Source organism: Pseudorasbora parva, chromosome 11, assembly GCF_024679245.1.
Source record: "Pseudorasbora parva isolate DD20220531a chromosome 11, ASM2467924v1, whole genome shotgun sequence".
Lineage (NCBI taxonomy): Eukaryota > Metazoa > Chordata > Actinopteri > Cypriniformes > Gobionidae > Pseudorasbora > Pseudorasbora parva.
In genome coordinates this window covers 12,031,822-12,052,183 of record NC_090182.1, presented here as the reverse complement: position 1 = coordinate 12,052,183, position 20,362 = coordinate 12,031,822, and the positions used below count along the sequence as shown (strand labels likewise).

The 20,362-nt window shown below is 37.5% G+C and overlaps 1 protein-coding gene across 1 annotated transcript; it reads left to right on the top strand.

Moving 5' to 3' along the window:
- Positions 1-538: 538 nt before the first annotated feature.
- On the top strand, positions 539-3,008 carry hbegfa (heparin-binding EGF-like growth factor a). The gene is made up of 6 exons (XM_067456474.1): positions 539-724; positions 1,362-1,568; positions 1,658-1,862; positions 1,989-2,144; positions 2,231-2,321; positions 2,416-3,008. Exons 1-5 carry the CDS (start codon positions 664-666, stop codon positions 2,301-2,303), a joined length of 702 nt encoding a protein of 233 aa, XP_067312575.1. The 5' UTR covers positions 539-663; the 3' UTR covers positions 2,304-2,321; positions 2,416-3,008.
- Positions 3,009-20,362: the final 17,354 nt, after the last annotated feature.

Here is a 20,362-nt window from a genome sequence, read left to right as displayed (position 1 = left end):
GCTTCACTACAGGGAATTGTACTTTAAATCCATTAAGTAGCCTAACATTCATATCCTCTTTAGATGTAATGTTTAAATAGTTTGACATGTCTTAACAGAGAAAAAGAAACTGTTATATTGTAGCCTACATATAACTTTTTTTCTTTTTTTCCTTAGCCTTTCTATTTTTCTTGCGCAAATGTCAATAAATCAAAAAATTGTGATAGACGTATCACAAGTAACAATGGCAATTTATTTGAAATATGCTTCAACTAAAATTGGGAAAATAATAGGTATGCTACATAAGTTGTAAATAGCCTAAATGAGATATGAAAATGCCAAGTGAAGTTGGCAAAAAAAAAAAAAAAACAGGATTAAAAAAATTTTCTCAAAATTTTATGTTATACTATCAACTTTACTTAATAGTTAAACAAACAAATAAATAAATATAAAATCTGCAAGCATTTTTTGCTTGAAACAATCTGTTCGAGATGGGCGTGGCCATTGCCTAATATTTAAAAGGCTGTCAACTGAGACGCGGCTGATTTTCTAACCTTGACGCACGAGAGACGCCCACAGTAACAAAGTGACACGCGAAGACACAAAGTAACAATCTTCTGTGACTTTAAAGGAATTAAAAGCGCGGAAAGGATTTTAATTTTAACAATTGATTCTATCGTCGTCATGACCAGAAGGGAAAATATGAAGTTTTTAAATGTTTTGCGTCTTTTTGTCTTTACCATCGGTGAGTATATCTGACAGACGGTCACTCGGTCCTGAAGGTTTCGCGTTACTACCCTGCTCTAGTTATATAAGTGTAAAATGTACAGATTTGACTCTTTAATGAAATCCTTTGTATTTACGTGGAATTTTCATATGGCTTGTTTAATACTTAACACAGACATCTGTTTAACCCTTCAAAGCCTCGGTTTTGCCAGTGAATCTATTAATGGGTCAACAATGTCATTCTGTTTTAAGAATATTCAGGGATATATTTATTTTTGTCTCATGAGTTCATTCGTTAGCTCAGTGTCTGTGCATGCAAAAATTTTGTAAATGAAGCCCCTCAGCACCCTCTAGAGTTATTCGGTAATGCATTGCACACTATTATTAGTTTTAAAACATGCTTATTTGTATGTCTGCCACGAGAACTTGAAAATTAACTGTTTTAATTCTAGTTAAAAATAGTTGAATTCTAGTTAAAATAGAAATATTGGTGTGCTCTTTGCATTATTGAAGAAAAAAAAAGATTAATAAAATATAATTCAGAGAGACGAGGTGAAAACATTTACGTTGTGGTCAACAATCCACTGCATCACCATAAACTATCAATAGGCCTTACTAATTAAGTTTTAATGGCTGTACTATGTTCTCCCATTCAGTGGCTGTCACGTCGGTGAGCTGTGCGTCTATAGAGCGGTTTGAGAGCGAGAGGCCTGCACAGACTGCTGTGATTGACCTTTTGGAAGCATTGAATGAGAAGTCTACTTTGGATAACAAGCAAGTGGAATATGATGAGGAAAGCGAGGAGTATTACTATGATGATGAAGAGGAGGATGAGTTTTCGGGAGAATATGGGCTGCCAATAGGTAAATGTTGTTTCTTTTTTTGCATGTGCCGTAGTATTCGTTTCAGTACGAGTTAACTGTATATTTTCTCCGCTTTGCCACCAAAACAGTTGCATTTTCAAGAAAACCCAAAGACCCAAGTGCAGTTTTGAAGGCAGAGATACTTGAAGATTCAAAGAGGAAGGGGCTCGGAAGGAAGAAAGGAAAGGGAAAGGGAAAAGGCAAGAAAAGGAATCCTTGTCTAATAAAGTACAAGGACTTTTGTATCCATGGAACCTGCCAGTACCTGAGGAACATAAAGGGGCCCTCATGCATGTAAGCACTTCCCCCAAGCCATATCGCCTGTCATTTGTGACACTTGTGATCATTTTATTTCTATTATATTTAAACGGTTCGATTTTATAGCCGTGCATGAAAATCAATGGCTATTTTTTTCTCCAGATGTGAGCAGGGCTACTCAGGGGAGCGATGTCACCTTTTCTCCCTGGAAGTAAAGACGCCTCATGAGGTGTACGACCGCACTACGGCGCTCGCTGTGGTGGCTGTGGTTCTCTCTTCGTTATGTCTCACCATCATTGGACTTCTCATGGCACTCAGGTTCGTTAATCACCATTTTTACTTTCTAGAAGCGATTGGATATATGGGGTGCAGTTTATCATAATGCCAGTCTTTTTATCATCTAGGTTTCACAAGCAAGGTGCATATAATGTGGAAAATGAGGAGAAAGTTAAACTGGGAGCCGCCCCACTCCACTGAACGAGACTGGAGAGAACGGTGAGTGAAGTCATCCGTTTGTGTATACTGCGTAAACTCATCCAGCCTGATTTTGACTCAGTTGCCTGACATCTGGGTTCTTGTTTTATTTCAGGGCGACCGTGTGGAAATTCTACCTCAAAATGAAGTGGCAAAGTTGAATGTTGTGGAGAGCAGCGGGCACAGCATGCTGCAGAGGAGGGAAGAGTGACCGTGTTTGTTTGGCACGAGTCGTGGCGCCTCCGTGAAGGGCCTGACTCGCAAATGACTCGCTAAAAGGTTCACAGGAGAGTTCAAAACTTGCCGCCAACTGGAATTCTGACGGACTCGGTCGGAAAGAGAACCCGAACTTTTCGATACAGAATAAGAAGGAACTCTTCGGGGTTGGGAATGTAGTTTGAGTTTTAGAGGCTAGGCTTTTTCTAGTACAGAAGAAGCTTTGCCTGACATGAGTATTCTTATAAATAAGCATTTTTGTTTGTCTTGTGCACTGTGTATTTAATCGTTGCTGGCTATGCTTTAATTTATTTATTTATGTATATATATCTAATATTTATTTGGATTTAGACCAACCTTGTCCAGCCCTAATGCACTGGCAACGTATTTGTGTTGTATGTCGATGTAAAATATTATTTATTAAAAAAACCGATAGTAATCCGTGTCTCGGTGAATACTGAACAATGGTAGACTGAAAATGAATATTATAGTGTATATATACTATAATAGTATAGTACAACCATATGCTATTTTGAATTTTTTTTTTTTTTGTTTTTTTTTGTGATTCATTTAAGAGAATATTTTGGAATTATTATTTGTATTTTAATGTCCAGGACAGTGTTAGAATGTATTTTTCAAGTCATATTTTTTTTTTTTTTTTTTTTCGGAGAGGAAAATAACTTTTTTTTTTTTTTTGGGCCAGTAAAATGCGCTGTTATTGAACAGTGTGCAAATTATGAAATGTGAATTATTTTGAGCAGGTCTGTTTTATTTCAGCATCCTGCTCTATAATACAAAGAAATTGTTTCCTCATTCTCTCCTATGTATTTTTTTTTTTTTTTTTTCTATGCTTGGACAAGAAATTCAGACAAATAATAAAACCTCTTTTATATGAAAGACACATTTATTGCATTTTCATTAGAGATTTGTATGCTCTCTGTTCACAAGGAGGAAGATTCCAGTGTGATGCAATGAGTCATTTCCTCATGAGAGCAGTTAGGACCGGTTTCCCATTTTGAGGATATTTTTGAAAACTGGAATAGCAGCATGAATACTGTAATGTCTACGTTTAGGCTGAAGTATTTGTCTAGTCTGCCTCCTGCTTTCAATTCCAAAGAGTTCTTTCATGTGACATGCACCTGTATCCTGAACATGTGATCTGCATTGTGACCATTTTACATTGACAATAAACCCTCTTTCACAAACACGCCCATCACATGCAACTTCTCACCTTGCATTACCCACATATCTTGCTTGCATCATCATGAAATTGCACTTCCTCCATAGAAAGTTGCAATGCTTGTGTGCTGGCCACACCTTCAGCAACAAAACTTCCATTTTATACTCCAAAATCTATAAAAACTGGATCTGCGACAGACTTAAAAGACTCTGTAGGAACCCACACCACAGAGCTCATTTCCTTTTGAATTTCTTAGATCTTTTGTTGGGTTTTTTAACCTTTGACCCTCACTGTTTTAAACCGGCAAACCACCTCCGCAAAATGATTTAACAAGCCTAGCTCGTTTCATGCGGTGCCTGTCTGCTTTAATGCATGACTCATGCTGTTTGTTTGTAAAGCTCCTGTTAGGTGACATCATTCATACGGGCCGGGGTCATCAGAAGATGTGTTTGCCTAGTCCGAACTTTATCACTGTTACTGATACTAAGGGATACCAGGAGCGTTTATTGTTTTACTTGTATAAGTTAACTCAGCTTTCAGTAACTGGATATTGCATGGTCAGCTGACTAAGCTGGCAGGGTATACGGGTAGCTCATCCCACGCTGGGTGGCCGACAGCCCTCTTTTAGGTATGACATCATTCTCATGATTTATGAGCTATTCAATCTAACTCAACCACATCTGGTCGGAATACTGTACATATGGGTTTGGGTCACACCCTGGCAGTACGTAGGGCTTACAGTACATAATTCAGGAGGGTTATGATGACATGCACTCAGACATTGCTTGTAGTGGCTCTGCCTTTAAGACATCTCCATTAGTTGTGTAAGATGACTCAGTTGAGTAACATTTTGCTGGTAAAAACTTGCCATTTCTCAAAACCAATTTGTTGAGCAAGGTGTTTCCTGCTGTAACAATGGCTCATTTCCATCGTACGATGGAAGTGCGCACACTGACAGTTGGGAAACTCATTAAGCCACCAGAATGTGTTGGGCTAAAGACTCATTTTGCACACCTTTACATGAGACACACAACAGTTTTCGTTCCAATGACTTCCATTCACATGCATGTGAATGCGGGAGACAGGAAACCCAAGAACATGCAGAAGGTTGCATTAAGTTTCTTGTTTCGTTTTGTTCCTGCAAATTTGTAACAGATGAAGTCATGTGACCAATAGAGGGGTACGGGTTTGTTCTTTAGAACCTGGAGAACATTTTTTTTGTTTTTTGTTTTTGTTTTTTCATTTTATGAGTTAAATAAAGCCTGTGGTAAACATAAATTGAAGACACTTTTTTGTAGACATTTTGTTGTACAACACACTCACACTTGCACCAAATCTGTCATATAGTTACTTATTAAAAACATATTTTCTTAAAGCCTTTTCTTGTATAATTTACTTTGTAGAACAACAGATTTTTTGTAGAACAAAAGTCAAATTATAGTCAAGTTATGTTTACCACAGGCTTTATTTTACACAGCACCTAGTGGGTAGGATATATTAGACTGCAAGTGAACATTTTGTCCTCAATGTTGATGTGTTAGAAGCAGGAAAAATGGGCAAGCGTGAGGATTTGAGTGAGTTTGACAAGGTCTAAATTGTGATGGCTAGACGACTGGGTCAGAGCATCTCCAAAACTGCAGCTCTTGTGGGGTGTTCCCAGTCTGCAGTGATCAGTATCTATCAAAAGTTGTCCAAGGAAGGAACAGTGGTGAACCGGCAATAAGGGTCATGGGGGGCTAGGCTCATTGATGCACGTGGGGAGCGAAAGCTGGCCTGTGTGGTCTGATCAAACAGACAAGCTACTGTAGCTCAAAATCGCTCAAGTTAATGCTGGTTCTGATAGAAAGGTGTCAGAATACACCGGGCATCGCAGTTTGTTTACATGTGGCTGCATAGCCGCAGATCAGTCATTTCCTTTCATGGAAACCGTATTCCCTGGTGGCTGTGGCCTCTGTCAGCAGGATAATGTGCCCTGCCACAAAGCAAAAATGTTTCCAAAATGGTTTGAGGTGGACAAGAAGATGTTTGAGGTTTTGACTTGGCCTCCAAATTCCCCAGATCTCAGTCCAATCGAGCATCTGTGGGATGTGCTGAACAAACAAGTCCCATCCATGGAGGCCCTACATCGCAACTTTCAGGACTTAAAGGATCTGCTGCTAACATCTTGGTGCCAGATACCACAGCACACCTTCAGAGGTCTAGTGGAGTCCATGTCTCGACAGGTCAGGACTGTTTTGGCAGCAAAAGGGGGACCAACACAATAATAGGAAGGTCGTAATGTTATGCCTGATCGGTGTATGTTAAAAGGTGTGACGCCATATTACAACCATTGCAGTGTCCATAGAAAAGTCTAGTGCGACTGCAGCTTTAGATGTTTGTTTTCATTCACCCACCTGTGTTTAGCAGGGTGTGCGTGCAGCATATTAATGACTCTGGCACCGCAGAAGAGCAGCTGTCATAGACTCGACACACTGTCACTCCGCCGGTGAAATACGAGCTGTGATGGATGAGGTGTCGACAGAGCCATTGTGATATAACACTGAAGGTGCCTGATAGAGCACAACGAGAAACAACTCGTTTTCATCAGGTTCCATGTGGTTGTTAGTGGCCACAAGATTTTAGGTATAGGCTATCATTCATGTCCATAGCACAAAGTGTAGGACTTACGTGCTAAAATTAAACCTTTTGTGTTGTCCACAACAGCAGTCCACTTAATATTTAACAATATTAATGATATGACTGCTTTTCTGTTGAATGAGAACTGAACTGAGCTGGACAATGACATAATTTGTGCAAAATTGCTTTATAGATAAATCGATCTTATTTGAACTGACTGAGCAACAGTCAAAATGCATTATTTTCTTGTTATATCTGTAAAACTGCTTTGGAAAAAAAAATATTGTATAAGCCTATATAATAAAAAAGGTGACTTAAATTGACATTGCAAGACCATTCTAGTTTTGAAATTACGTTATCACTATTCTTTTATTAGCCTATATTATTGTTTTAATGAATGACTGACAAAAAAAAGTAATATTTACTATTTAGTTCTATTGCAAAGGACAGATGAATAACCATTTCAAAATGACTAATTTCAGGGGGAAAAATAGAATAATAAAAACATTATTCAATTTTATTATTTAAGCTCTGTTTTTAAAAAAAAGAACATACAACCAATAAACAAGTTAAGAAAACGTCAAAACGTCACAAAATAAGTAATTATTAACATTATTCTTATGAAGATATAACATTAATATGAATATATTACATTAAAGATTATATTATTGCAATACAATTATATTAAGGTAATTTTTAACATTGAATTATCCATAGCACATGACAGAGAAGAGTGGGATGCATAGTCAGGGATTATGGGTCTGAATGTTTACAGTGTTCCCACTTCTAGAGTCTCAGGGTATAACTCTACATAAACATAAACTCTCTCTAATGCACCATATGTCTATCTCCTGGAGAGCCAGAACTGCACCACATCTTCTCCCCTGATGGCCCATCAGAGCTGCCATCAGATTCTTTCACCGTGACTTCATGGTGCTGGACAGACACTTGTGTATCTTTATCACGTTATTAAATTCTCACCCGTCTATTTAGATCCCCTGGAGGGTCCGAGCAGGATTGTATGACAAATGTGAGGAGAGGATATTATAGCGCTGGGAGGAGTGGAGCAGAGAGGGGACAAAATGACTATGGAGCCATCCGTTTTTTGCTCTAGCTCCTGCACAAACAAATTCAGTTGCTTTTTCAGTGGATGCTATCAATAAACGTTGGGAATCTGATGGTGTTCCAGGGCTGTGGCTTGTGTTGAGCATTGCTTTTTATTTACCACAATGCAGAATTCAGCCAGAAGGGAGGGATGTCTTGCCCTTGACTCATAGATTTAAACAAGAGCCTCCACCCCCCTCACAGACTCCCATTTCCGGCAAATGCGGTTGGGCAGGATTAGGCCAAAGCGTGCATGCCTTTCTGCCAGAATGACTCCTCCATGAGCCACTGTTCTGCAGAGCAGGCTGATTTTAAATAGTTAACCAGCTTTCGTCTTTGTGAAAATGTCACAGCAAGTGTCAGTTGTGGCTGAATGAAAGAAAGTAATTGCAACTCATACCTCAGTTGGTACAAAAAGAAACAAGCAAAAAAACACATGCTTTTCTGTCATGACAAGTTTTTGGCAAGGTAATAAATATGGCAATGTTGATATGTTTGGTCTTTGTGGAATAGATCGGCTATGCTGCTGCTTCAGAGCAGTACGGGACTTGCTCCTGCCAACACATACACAACACACTGTGAGCAAGCAAGACATGCTGCTGCTGTACAATAGAGCGTACATCAATAACCTGTAGCAGATCTGGTGGAGCTGGGGAAGGCGGAGGGTTTCTGAAAGTGTGCTGCAACTGCTACAGCAAATGTTAACCAAGTATTTGAAGGCTGAGCAGCGAGCTCAGTGGCTACTGATACAGCAGGAACCAATCAGCTCCGCCCTAAAGAGAATGATGTGTTTGAGTCAAGGACCAGCCTGCCCCATCTAGAGTTTCATGACATAAGTTTGGATTGACAATGGAAGCCTAAAGGTGCAGGTATGATGTAGTTTTGTAGGCTAAAATGTTGAAACAAGCATTTGAGCATGTCTGGTTCTATTATCCTGAAGTCAATGTGTTTTTGAATAGGATTTAGTTAATATAAGTTTAAGATTATATTCTACGATATAAAATATTAGTAATACCCTCTGTATTAACCTAGTATTACATTAATAACGCTAGTCTTGTGTTTATAATTGCACTCTTGCAAACTAATATAACTCGAACTATAAGAGGGAAAGACAGAAAGAGTTGTCAGCAGATTAGGGATGGTGACGTCGAAGTTATATGTTCCGATGTAGTCTGTGTTTCAAAGCCTTCAAAACCTAAGTCCCCTTTTTTTACCCATTTGCCAAAACCCAGACGACCCGTATGAGGCCAGTCTATACCCCCATTTATAGCATTAGCTTTTGACTTCAGCCAATTGGATTTACCCTTCAAAATTAATAAAAATTGTGTTAATTTGTGAAGATTATTACAATGAATGAATTGTTTAATAATCATAAGGTTTTGTTAGTCACACAGATCTTATTTTCTGCTAAAATCCAAAAGCCAATGGAAAAATCCTGTTGGGTTTTTGTCAAGGGAACCAGGGTGATGTAAACTTCTGGGTTTGCCTACAAAAATACTCAATGGGGCAAGCTAGCATGCAATGAATGGATGTCATACATTTTATATAGTAAGTAACCTTTATTTAATCAGATAAAAGACCAATAAATTGGTTATGTTTGTTCTCATAAAAACATCTTCGCCAGAATGATCAGGCAGCAACACACAAACAGTAACGTTAGAAACACAAGGATTATTGTCCTCAAGGAATGAAATCATGATTTTTAAGTCTCTTATGCTCACCAAGGTGGCATTTATATTATGAAAAAATACAACAAAAACAGTTATACTAATATTAGTACATTTAAATTATAAAAATGTAATTTATTCCTGTGTTGGCAAAAGCTGAATTTTCAGCATCATTACTCCTTCAGTGTCTAATGACTCTTCAGAAATAATACGCTGCTTTGCTGCTCAATAAACAGTTCTTATTATTAGTGTTTAAAACTGTTTTCCTGTTTACATATTTTTTGGGAGCTTGAAACTTGTTTTCTGTGATAACGGCTAGGACACAAATATTGCTGATGGAGCCTAACTTGTGTTTAACTTAGGATATTCCTTTAAGTATCCTGAATCATGTGCTGCAAAGACTGTGTCAGTGTCTCGCTCTCTAGTCTGGTTTCTGAACGGCGAGCCACAGAGAGGAGGGAGCTGTAGTCAGGGCCTGAGGAATGTTAGGAGGGGATTTTTCATGTGGTGAGCTCACTGCTCTTCTGAAAAACTCTGCTTTACAACAAAGACAGATGTAAAGCTGTCAAGAATCATCAAAATCCTTTATAAGGAGTTTTCAGTTGTCCATTTCTATAGAATTACAATAATGTCCAGCTTTTTTATCTGCACTCAACCCATTTGAAAAGTCCAGCACAGTCACAGACATGTGTTTTTGTTTGCAGTGCATAATTTTCTTTATCAGTTTTTTATATGTTTCGCGTTAAAACATTCTTAAAACAAGATAAATTCTAACACACTTTTAAAAAACTTCTACAGTAAGTGTTACGCCTCCTCTAGTCCCAGAACACTCAACTTTCAACCTTTGCAATAAGCGGAAGCTGTAATTAGACCACAAACCCATAACCCGGAGTCATTGACTCTAATGTCACAGCACATGGTTTTGGAGTTTCTTCAAGGCATGAAAAAAGGCTGGCTCAGAGCACTTAAAAGTCATTTTTTTGTGTGCTCTGTACTCCTTAAAAGCTGACTGGAAAGAAATATGAAAAACGGTTTATTGCAAACAGTCACTTAGACCTGTTAGATCATTAAAAATCTACGATTACTCAGACGTTTCCCCTGGTGAATGTGTAAGTGTGAGTCAGAGCACCCAGCCTTTGTGTCTCTATGTGAAACCTTGCCCCCCTGTTGTGTTTTCTGGAGCTGACGAGCAGATGAATGGGCCCTGGGGACAATGAGATGATGTAGACTTATACGGGTCTGGCCCATCATCAATGAACTCGGATCAAACCCCACAATATGCGCGATCTGTGAGTCAACGGATGATATCGCTCAGTGCATTTGAAAAGACAACAACTGAATATCAGCTACAAACAATTAAGCTGGAGTTGACTGTGCAGATACTAAATAAACATGGTTGGAGCAGTAATATTGACACTGACTCCATTACTAGACAAATGTTGAGGCTCTGTCCTTTCTAAATCTGGAGCCGCAGTTATGATCTGCACATCATAAAAGCTCTATATATAGACCTGTGAATGTGCCATGGTTTATATTCAGATATTGGACCTGAGTGTGCTATCCGACAGCTTGACCCACAAAAATATCTCCTTGTGTCTTTCTGGGGTTCTAGTCAAGAGTTAAACAAGATATAAAAGAAAGACAGTAAACAATATCAAACTGGAATTGATTAGTCAAGAATAAGAATCTGCATTAAAACACTAAACACACTCTTAAAAACAAAGGTTCTTTAAGGGTTTTTACTCACCTTTTAATCATTTACTCGCCCTCATTTCATCACAAACTCATCTGTGACTTATCTTCAGAACACAAATTAAGATATATATAATTTTTCTTTCATTGACAGCTGCAACTACCACTTTGACTCTTCAAACAGTTCATAAAGAGATCGTTAAACTGATCCATATGAATTGAATGGTTTAGTCCAAATATTCTTAAGAGATTTGATAGTTTATATGAGCAACAGATTGAAGCTCAACTGAGTCTGCATGCAAGAATAAACCTCATTGGTTCTTGATGAAGCTCAAACGTGCTGCGTAACAAGAATAAACCTCACTGGTTCTTACAGAAACGTGCTGCATAACATGAGAATTAAGAAGCTCAAACGTGCTGCGTAACATGAGAATGAAGCTCATTGGTTCTTGAGGAAGCTCAAACGTGCTGCGTAACAAGAATAAACCTTACTGGTTCTTGAGGAAGCTCAAACGTGCTGCGTAACAAGAATAAACCTCACTGGTTCTTACAGAAACGTGCTGCGTAACATGAGAATTAAGAAGCTCAAACGTGCTGCGTAACATGAGAATGAAGCTCATTGGTTCTTGATGAAGCTCAAACGTGCTGCGTAACAAGAATAAACCTTACTGGTTCTTGATGAAGCTCAAACGGGATGCGTAACAAGAATAAACCTCACTGGTTCTTACAGAAACGTGCTGCGTAACATGAGAATTAAGAAGCTCAAACATGCTGCGTAACATGAGAATGAAGCTCATTGGTTCTTGAGGAAGCTCAAACGTGCTGCGTAACATTAGAATGAAGCTCATTGGTTCTTGATGAAGCTCAAACGGAATGCGTAACAAGAATATACCTCATTGGTTCTTACAGAAACGTGCTGCGTAACATGAGAATGAACCTCATTGGTTCTTGAGGAAGCTCAATTGGCTGTGTAATAAGAATGAACCTCATTGGTTCTTACAGAAACATACTGGGTAATAAGAATGAACCTCATTGGTTCTTACAGAAACGTACTGGGTAATAAGAATGAACCTCATTGGTTCTTACAGAAACGTACTGTGTAATAAGAATGAACCTCATTGGTTCTTACAGAAACATACTGGGTAATAAGAATGAACCTCATTGGTTCTTACAGAAACGTACTGGGTAATAAGAATGAACCTCATTGGTTCTTACAGAAACGTACTGTGTAATAAGAATGAACCTCATTGGTTCTTACAGAAACGTACTGGGTAATAAGAATGAACCTCATTGGTTCTTGCTGAAGCTCAAACAAGCTGTAACTCACAAGAATGAACCTCATTGGTTCTTGATGAAACTCAAATGTGCTGCTAACAAAATTAAAAACAAAATTACTAAATTAAATCTGTTCATCATATAAAGTGATCGTGTCGCTTTCGAAAATTTGGACTATACCACTCAATTAATATGGATTCGTTTTACGAATCTCTTTATGAACTTTTTGAAGTGTCAAAGTGGCAGTTGCGTAGCTGTCAATGGACGGACATACATTTCTCAGATTTCATCAAAAAGATCTAAATTTGTGTTCCGAAGATGAATGAATGCAAGACACCTATATAACCCCAGCTGCTCCCAAAGAGCTAGATGGTGCCTTACATGGCTGAAACCGCCGTCTGTGTGTGAATGAGTGAGTGAATGGGTGAATATGAGGCAAGATGTAAAGTGCTATGTTGGCCATGGGTCTGTTGAAAGCGCTACATATATTTACCATACAGAACATTTCAAAAGAGCTCTTTTCACTATATGGACCCTATTTAATGGAAAGGTTCAATAGGTATTAAAGGTTCTACATGAACCCATTGATGTCAATAAAGAAACTTTATTTTGATACTTATTTTATAATTGATTTTTGATTCAGTACAAAACTACAGAAACATTAAGGATACTTTCCAGACCACCTGCAAAAGGAGGGGCATGCTGTGAAACCAATATTCTCCCACTAATAAAGCTGTACTGAAAGCAGGAAGGAGAACACGGAACAGAAAACAAAGACAGGCTTTTATAGCTAGTCATTATAACTGGTGATTAAACTCTGTGCAGGTGGATCTGTGGGCACAAATCACACATCTGCTGAAGTTAATGTTGAGTCTCCCTCGTTCTCTGGCTCATAAAGAAACCCAATGGAGATTAAAGGAATGAGTCTGTTCCATGCTAACATTATGGGTCATTCCCCTGCATTCCTTGAGTAGGCTGGACTGATATAATGGGATGGTGACAGAAACTAAGAGGCTTTTGTTTTACGCTGCTTCCCATGCCAAATGGCCTATTACAAGAATACAAGGTGGATCTGTGCATTTGCCCTTCCTTGATATTGTAATATGAAATGTTATGAAAGGTACTCTGGAATATCTGATTCTATTCGATTAGAAATTAACACTTTTATTCACCAGGGATGCATTTGTCACATGTTGTGTCTGTACACTGTAAAAAATTATTTGTTCAATAAGTTAAGACAACTTATGTTTTTACATTGTTTTAACTCATCAAAATAAGTTAAGAAATGTTAAACTTGTTTTTATTTGTTTTACAAGAAGTAACTCATTTTTTAAAGTCAGTTTAACATAATTTAAGTTGAAATAACTTAAACATCCAAGTCGATTGTACTGCAAAAGTTCAAAATTTGCCTCTTTTTTTTTTACAGTGTATAGAAACTCATAACAACGGAAAATCCAAAAGAAACAAACAGAATGATACAAGATTATGAACTAAGAAGATAATTTCTATTTTATATAAATGCTGTTTATATAAAAATATATTAATTTGCAAAAAAACATAAGCAACTAAATCGCTTTCAACTGTAATAAGAAGAAATGCTTTCTGAGTACTTAATCAGTATTAGAATGATTTCTGAAGGATCACGTCACAGTGAAGACTAGAGTACCGGTAATGATGCTGAAAACATAGCTTTGATCACAGGAATAAATAACATTTTAAAATATAGTAAAATATTACAATTAATATCTTACCATATTACATTTCTTATTGTATTTTTTAAATCAAATAAATGAAGCCTTAACTGGTGAGCACGAGAGACTTCTTTAAAATCCTCATTCCGGGCCCATTTTCAACAGTAGTGTATATCAAGACGTTTTCCTCAATCTTTTGAGATGTAGGCCTACTATATGAAAACATGCTGTAACTTTTAAAACTCAAATTTTCCTTCCCAGTCTAAAATTTATTGGAACTAAGCTACAAAAATTGCTCACACTGATATCATTGGATTACAGATGTCAAATACATGAAAAATTAACACACCAACAACGCCTATTCAGCACGCAGAAACTTAGCCTGCCAAGTCACATTGGGGAAACAGCAAAAAATAAAAATAAATAAATAATACTTTATAGATACTATTAGCCTTAAAACCACATGGAAAAGTCCCCCAACATTTTAGAAACAAGCTTTATTTTAACCAGGATTCCAGATAATTTCAGTATGATTTTAATAGTTTATGTGTAGAACAGTGCAGATTGTCGTTTTTTTCTGTCACATGAAATTCAGGATGAAAAAAGCTGGACACTACAACAAACCTGTAGAGTTCTGCTCCTCATTACATGTGTGAAGAGGCCATCTAAGGGTCAGGAACGAGGGTTAAAAATGGTACAACCTTACTAACATTACAACTCAGGAAGAAAAAATACATAAAGCTGTGCTGCATTGATTACTCCCATCACCATTCAACAAACACTCGTCAACAAGAAGCACTGACAAAGTACAGCCTTGTTATAAAATCAGCTTTTTTTAGGAAATGAGAGCAATTGTTTCCCATTTCCATTCACCAACAGCTTGTGCTATCTTTCTTCTCCTTGTGAGAGCTATTCTTGGTTGTTTTCTTTTGAGCAGGGTTCTTCCACTTTTTCTATAAATAACTTTAGGGAGAAAAAAAAGCATTGATGAAAACTATAAAAACATTCAAGGCCAAAATCAGATAAGATGTGCTATTCCTGGCATGCACTATAGTTTAACCCTTAATGGGCCAAAATATTGTTAAATCATCAACACATAAGAGAGAGAATGTTAAATGTTATTTTGAGCTTTAAGTACTGTTCCTGTCTTTTTTTTTAAAGCTACACTGTGTAACTTTTTTAATTTATTCTTAGCTAAAATCACTTAGTTCTTTCAAAAATATATGTGCTCATTAATGTATATTTACTTCTTTCAAGTAATAATGCATTCTCGTAATTTTATAATATACCATTGAAAATACATACGTGTTGAGGGTTCGGATGGCGGTCGCCATGTTGCTCCTCCATCTTGAAAGTACATTTGCCAAAGAGGGACATACCCGTAAATTCAAGCTTCGCTTTTCACGTTTTTACACTCGATGGCACTGTGTCGAATGAGAAGAGGAGGATTGCTTGAGGCTGCTTTATGATGATGGAGGATCACTCTTAAGCCCCTTTCACACTGCACGTCGGACCCGCAATATTCCCGGAACATTGCCGGGTCGCCTTCTGTGTGAAAGCAACCACGTCCCGGAATTGATTACCGAATTCGACCCGGGTCGGGGACCTAGTAACATTGCGGGATATGTATCAGAGTCGCCAAGGAAGCGGAAAAGAGAATTAAGACGGCAATGCGACAGGTAAATCAACAAGACAAAAGTAAATATTGGAGTGGCCCTTCCAAGATGGAAAGAGCTCATTAGGAGCAACGATTTTAAAAAGAACGCCGACGTTGCCTGCTTTCTTCTCGACAGGTAATATTAATTCAGCCTATTTGTGTATATTGGAAGTTTTATTGTTGCTTGGCTAACGTTAATTATATCATGGTGTGCTGTGCATAACACTAGAAAGACGTCTAGGATAGTTTTCCTCGCGTCAATGATGAAAAAGTATTGTTTACCTTATAACATAAATCCGTGTTCTATGGCGGATAACATGAGATTAATATTTTAATTGCATTATAATTTGTTTGCCTTACGCTAGTGGTGTTGTACAATATACAGAATAACGATAGCACTGATAAAAGTAACTTTACTAAGAGCTTGCATTCGTCTGGGAACCTGATAGCTGATGTTAGCAATGAACTGGTTAAAAATAACGAAAACGTAAAACTATTATTCATTTTACATAGATTAATTTGATCATAGATCATTTGGTAAATGAAATAACTGCAAATTATAATAGTTTTCAAAAATTACCTCATCACTTGAGTTGAAGCAACAATCACCGAAGAGGTCGAACTGGAAGCCATGACTAAATCAGCCACCGTAGGAGTTGAAACGAAATCGAAATTGAGAGGAGCAGAAACTATTATTCACTGGATGGCCATATACCTTTTCACCACTAGATGGGGGAAAATATCACACAGTGTAGCTTTAAGGGAAGGAAAGGAAGTGAACAAAAATTGCCTTGCGGAGTTATAGATTCATTTTACTCTTAAAAATGTCAAAAAAAAAAAAAAAAGGGCCAGATTTACAAAAAGCTTGCACCCATTAAGGATTTACTGTAAGGATTTACTAAAGACACGCAATGAAAAATTAGTGCTGAGTGGACATTATTAGGCTTGTATTGACACATATTATGGCTGACCTTATTGCATGTGTACTAGTTCCCATTTCAGAAGCAAAATTTAAGGGAGGAGAGTATTTAAATAAATCATGCAAGGCGATTTACTAAGGTTTGCACTAGTCAATTTACTGGTGTTTGCACTATTATTTACTGCCCAAAAAAGCATGTCTAAAACCTGACATTAACTGGTAGATTGCGTTGGTCATTAAAGAAATGATCCAGCTACGTTTGTGTTCTATAATTTGCACGTTGTCTGTAGATCACGTGCTGAATTTTTCAATCCCGTTTGCTTTTTTTTTTGGAACTGCTCTAACCCATAATAAAACCTACTCTGGAGCAGTAGCATAAATTACTATGGTCATGGTGATAAAGCCGTAAAACCAGAATTTGCTCAAACTAATCTCAAACTTGCCTGGGTAGTTACTGAAACCAGCTACATGCAACAGGCCACTGATAAAACACACCTAAACCAGCTAATTGAGACCAAGGAACACTTGTTAATTACAGACAGGTGTGTTTACTCAGGGTTGGATGTGAACTCTGCAGGTAGGTATCCAGGAACAGGATTGGGCACCCCTGCTATCACCGATCTCACACCTGTTCATTTTCACCAGACTGGCCGAATAATTGACTGTCACGTTATACAGTGAGAGAGATACTCAACACCAAACGCTTGTGTCTAGTGTGTGCTCGACTGGACCTTTGTTGTTTCAAAAGAGATAAGACTTTCCAGTCGTCATATTCGTTTAGTCACTGACTGGTTAAAGCCACAGGTAAACAGAACAGAATATGGGCTTGACCTCCATTGCAGTATTCAAACCGCTATCAAGTCAAGTCACCTTTATTTAGTGATTTTACAATACAGGTTGTTTTAAAGCAGCTTTATCGTGGTAACAGGAAAATAACGTGTCTAGACACAGGCCCTCTATCTGATCTGGATGTCCCGATCCGGCTGACTACAGTAAACCTCGTCATAAACAGAGAGAATAATATTAGCATAGATGCCATTCATCTTATGATGTAACTAGTGCATTGGGTTTTATAGGAAGTGTTCCCAGTTCCGACTGAACTAATTTATGCAGCCTAACAATCAGCCTAACTGATTTGAATAATAGAAAATGATATGTGTAAGCCAGGTTAAAGAGATGTGTTTTAAACTGACAGAGCATGTTGTCTTCCCTAACAATGCTAGGAAGGCTGTTCCAAAATAGGAAAAGGATCTTCTGCCTGCGGTTGATTTTGATATTCTAGGTATTATAAACTGGCCAGAATTTTGATATTGCAATAGACGTGATGAACTATAATGCTAAAACATGTTTAATTGGTAGCCAATGGAGTGTTGAAAGAACCGGGCTAATATGGCCAAACTTCCTGGTTCTAATAAGAACTCTAGCTGTGTTTTGGACCAGCTGGAGTTTGTTTATTAAGCGTGCAGGGCAACCACCCAGTAGAGCATTATAATAATCTAGCCTTGAGCTCATGAACGCATTAATTAAAGGTAGGAAAGGTAGGAATTGGTTAAAAAACTTTTTTTCCAAATTTGTTAAAACTTTCTTTATATATCAATACATAATTAAAATGTAAGTACTCTGAAAAAGAAAATATAAAAAATTAGTGTCTGTAGACCTCTCAGGACTGTTTTAAAGACAGCTCATTATTTCCATTCACTCCCCCTTCTCCCTTCTGGGCTCTTTCCAAAGCCACGCCCCCAAAATACATGAACGCGCTACACCGGCCAATCAGCTGAAATACGCATCATTGACCCGAGAGGAGCGGTGTGCATGTAGTGACATCATGTCAGAATCACATGTAATAAAACATCTAACTGTATCAGTATGAATATAAACAAATAAGATGTCTTTTAGTACTCACTATCAAGCTCGAATACCGGTACTGGTAAAGTTTAAAATATATTTTTGTTTGACTTGGTAACGAGCTAGTTATATTTATAAGGCAAAGAAAACGGGTAGCATCATGTTTTTTCAATAACATCAGTTATACTGTGATGAAGATGAATTTCGTGTACGATTCATAACATATACTGTGTTTTGCATGTAAGAGTTTCCATGATGAAAGCATTGTTGATTAGTAGCAGCTAAAGCTAACTTAGTTCTAAAGAAAAGTTCCTGGATGCGGTGTACTAGCTTTTACACATGCATTTTGTTATCTAAAGTTACATTTTGCGAAATTCAACACAACAGTGAGCTAAACATATTAAGTATTTATCATCTCTACTAATGGCTAAGTGTATAACATTGTAACTTTATGCTAAGTAATGTTATGCTATATTAGGCAGCTATGTGTGCTAGTGATACATGCTTCATGAAAACATTAACCAAAAAAGTGTATAATCAAAATGAAAGATTACCTGTCCAGCAGAAATACAGCCAGCAATGAGTCGTTTTTCAGGTCCCGCAGTTCTCACCATCGTTGAAAAGCCACGCAGATACTTACTCGCATTTGATTTCTTTGTTTATCCAAAGACTTTTTGTGCATTGCCTTTTCTTGTACTGTCTTCCTTTTTTGCATTGTTTGCCTTCGCTGACTGTAAAACCCGGCACCGGTGAAGTTTGAATGCTCTTTCTCTGCCATTATTTTGCCGAGGTTTCTTGCCTCTTGAACTGCTCAAATCAAACGAGCGCGCGCATGCGGGCAGAACCTGTAGCGAAAGCGGTGGTCGCCATGGTAGCGAGAGAGAGTGACAGTCACCCAAGCCAATCATTTGTTTCGTCCCGAACGAAAATAATGAGCGGTGTTTATTGCAGATTAAAAAGTCTAGAGTCACTTGATTTTTATACTCCCCTTTTTAGAGTACTTATATTTTAATTATGTATTGACATATAAAGAAAGTTTAAACAAATTTGGACAAAAGTGTTTTAGATCAGTCCTACCTATCCCACCTTAAACTGTTCCGCATTTGGCATTGAGAGCATATGTCGAAGTTTGAATAATTTTTTTTAAGATGGAAGATATTTTTAATATTGTCCATATTGAGGAATGCGGTTTTACAGATGCTGGAAATGTGGATTTTAAATGAAAGATTGGTAAAGAGTTCCCCCAGGTTCCTAACTGACAGAGCAGCAAGTGTAAGACAGTATTCTGGGTTATTACGTGCTGAGATTTTTGGTCCATTCATTAAAAACTATATGTGAATAGGACATTTTGAGATTCAAACCTGTAAATACTTAAACTTCTTAAACCTGTAAACTTTGTATACATTGAATTGCATTTTTTTAATCAAAAGGGTTGAGTGAATGAACTTATAAAAAAAATAAAAACAGAAACCAAAGCAGTTGTTTTTGTCTAGAGGTATTGATGGAAAACTGTGCTTGCATGACGCATTCCCTGCAGGCAATACCTAAAGAGAGCTAAGGAATGCCACAAAAGCAAAGCAGTGTCTAATCTGTTGCCACAGGCTACATCTTGATCCGATCTTTATCACATACGAAACCTTCCGGTGTGAGCTATTGTTACAAAGCTGAGCTCTGACTAATGCTGTGACTCTCAACATGAGTAGCAGATTTCATCAGCGGTGTTCAAGCAAAAGAAGCCCAGGAACTCCTTGAACACCCACGGCCCACTTTTCCTTTGTCGATTGGGCTTGTGAACTCTGTTCTTTCACCAGGTGTCATATATTTACAACACTTAGAAAGAAGGTCATACTCGCGGTTTGTTAATGACTACGAAAATCAGTGTACAAAGGTGAACTTGACATTCAGGAGCTTTCATGTGGGAAGTTAATGTTTATTAGGATGCCTGGGAGTGTTTGTATGTCCATCTAGAGGGGCGAATCTCACAAAACCTGTCAAGAAAATATTAGATTTCACTCCCAAAATTAAAATAAAGGAACAGGAAATGAATTCTTAAAAATTCACAGCATGATGCAAAAATATTTTTCTCATTAATGTTGTGTAATAATAATAATTATTATTAATTGTTGTTATTTTGTAACCAAGCAATAAGAAAATGGATTGAAAATGTTCTTAATTTTCATAAAAATATATTAGTCTTAAA

Excerpts from the sequence above, each read along its gene's own strand:
- hbegfa (XM_067456474.1), top strand. The coding sequence starts at position 664 with ATGACCAGAAGGGAAAATATGAAGTTTTTAAATGTTTTGCGTCTTTTT. Across the intron at positions 725-1,361 it reads TCTTTTTGTCTTTACCATCG|TGGCTGTCACGTCGGTGAGC; the intron begins GTGAGTATATCT and ends TCTCCCATTCAG. Across the intron at positions 1,863-1,988 it reads ATAAAGGGGCCCTCATGCAT|ATGTGAGCAGGGCTACTCAG; the intron begins GTAAGCACTTCC and ends TTTTTTCTCCAG.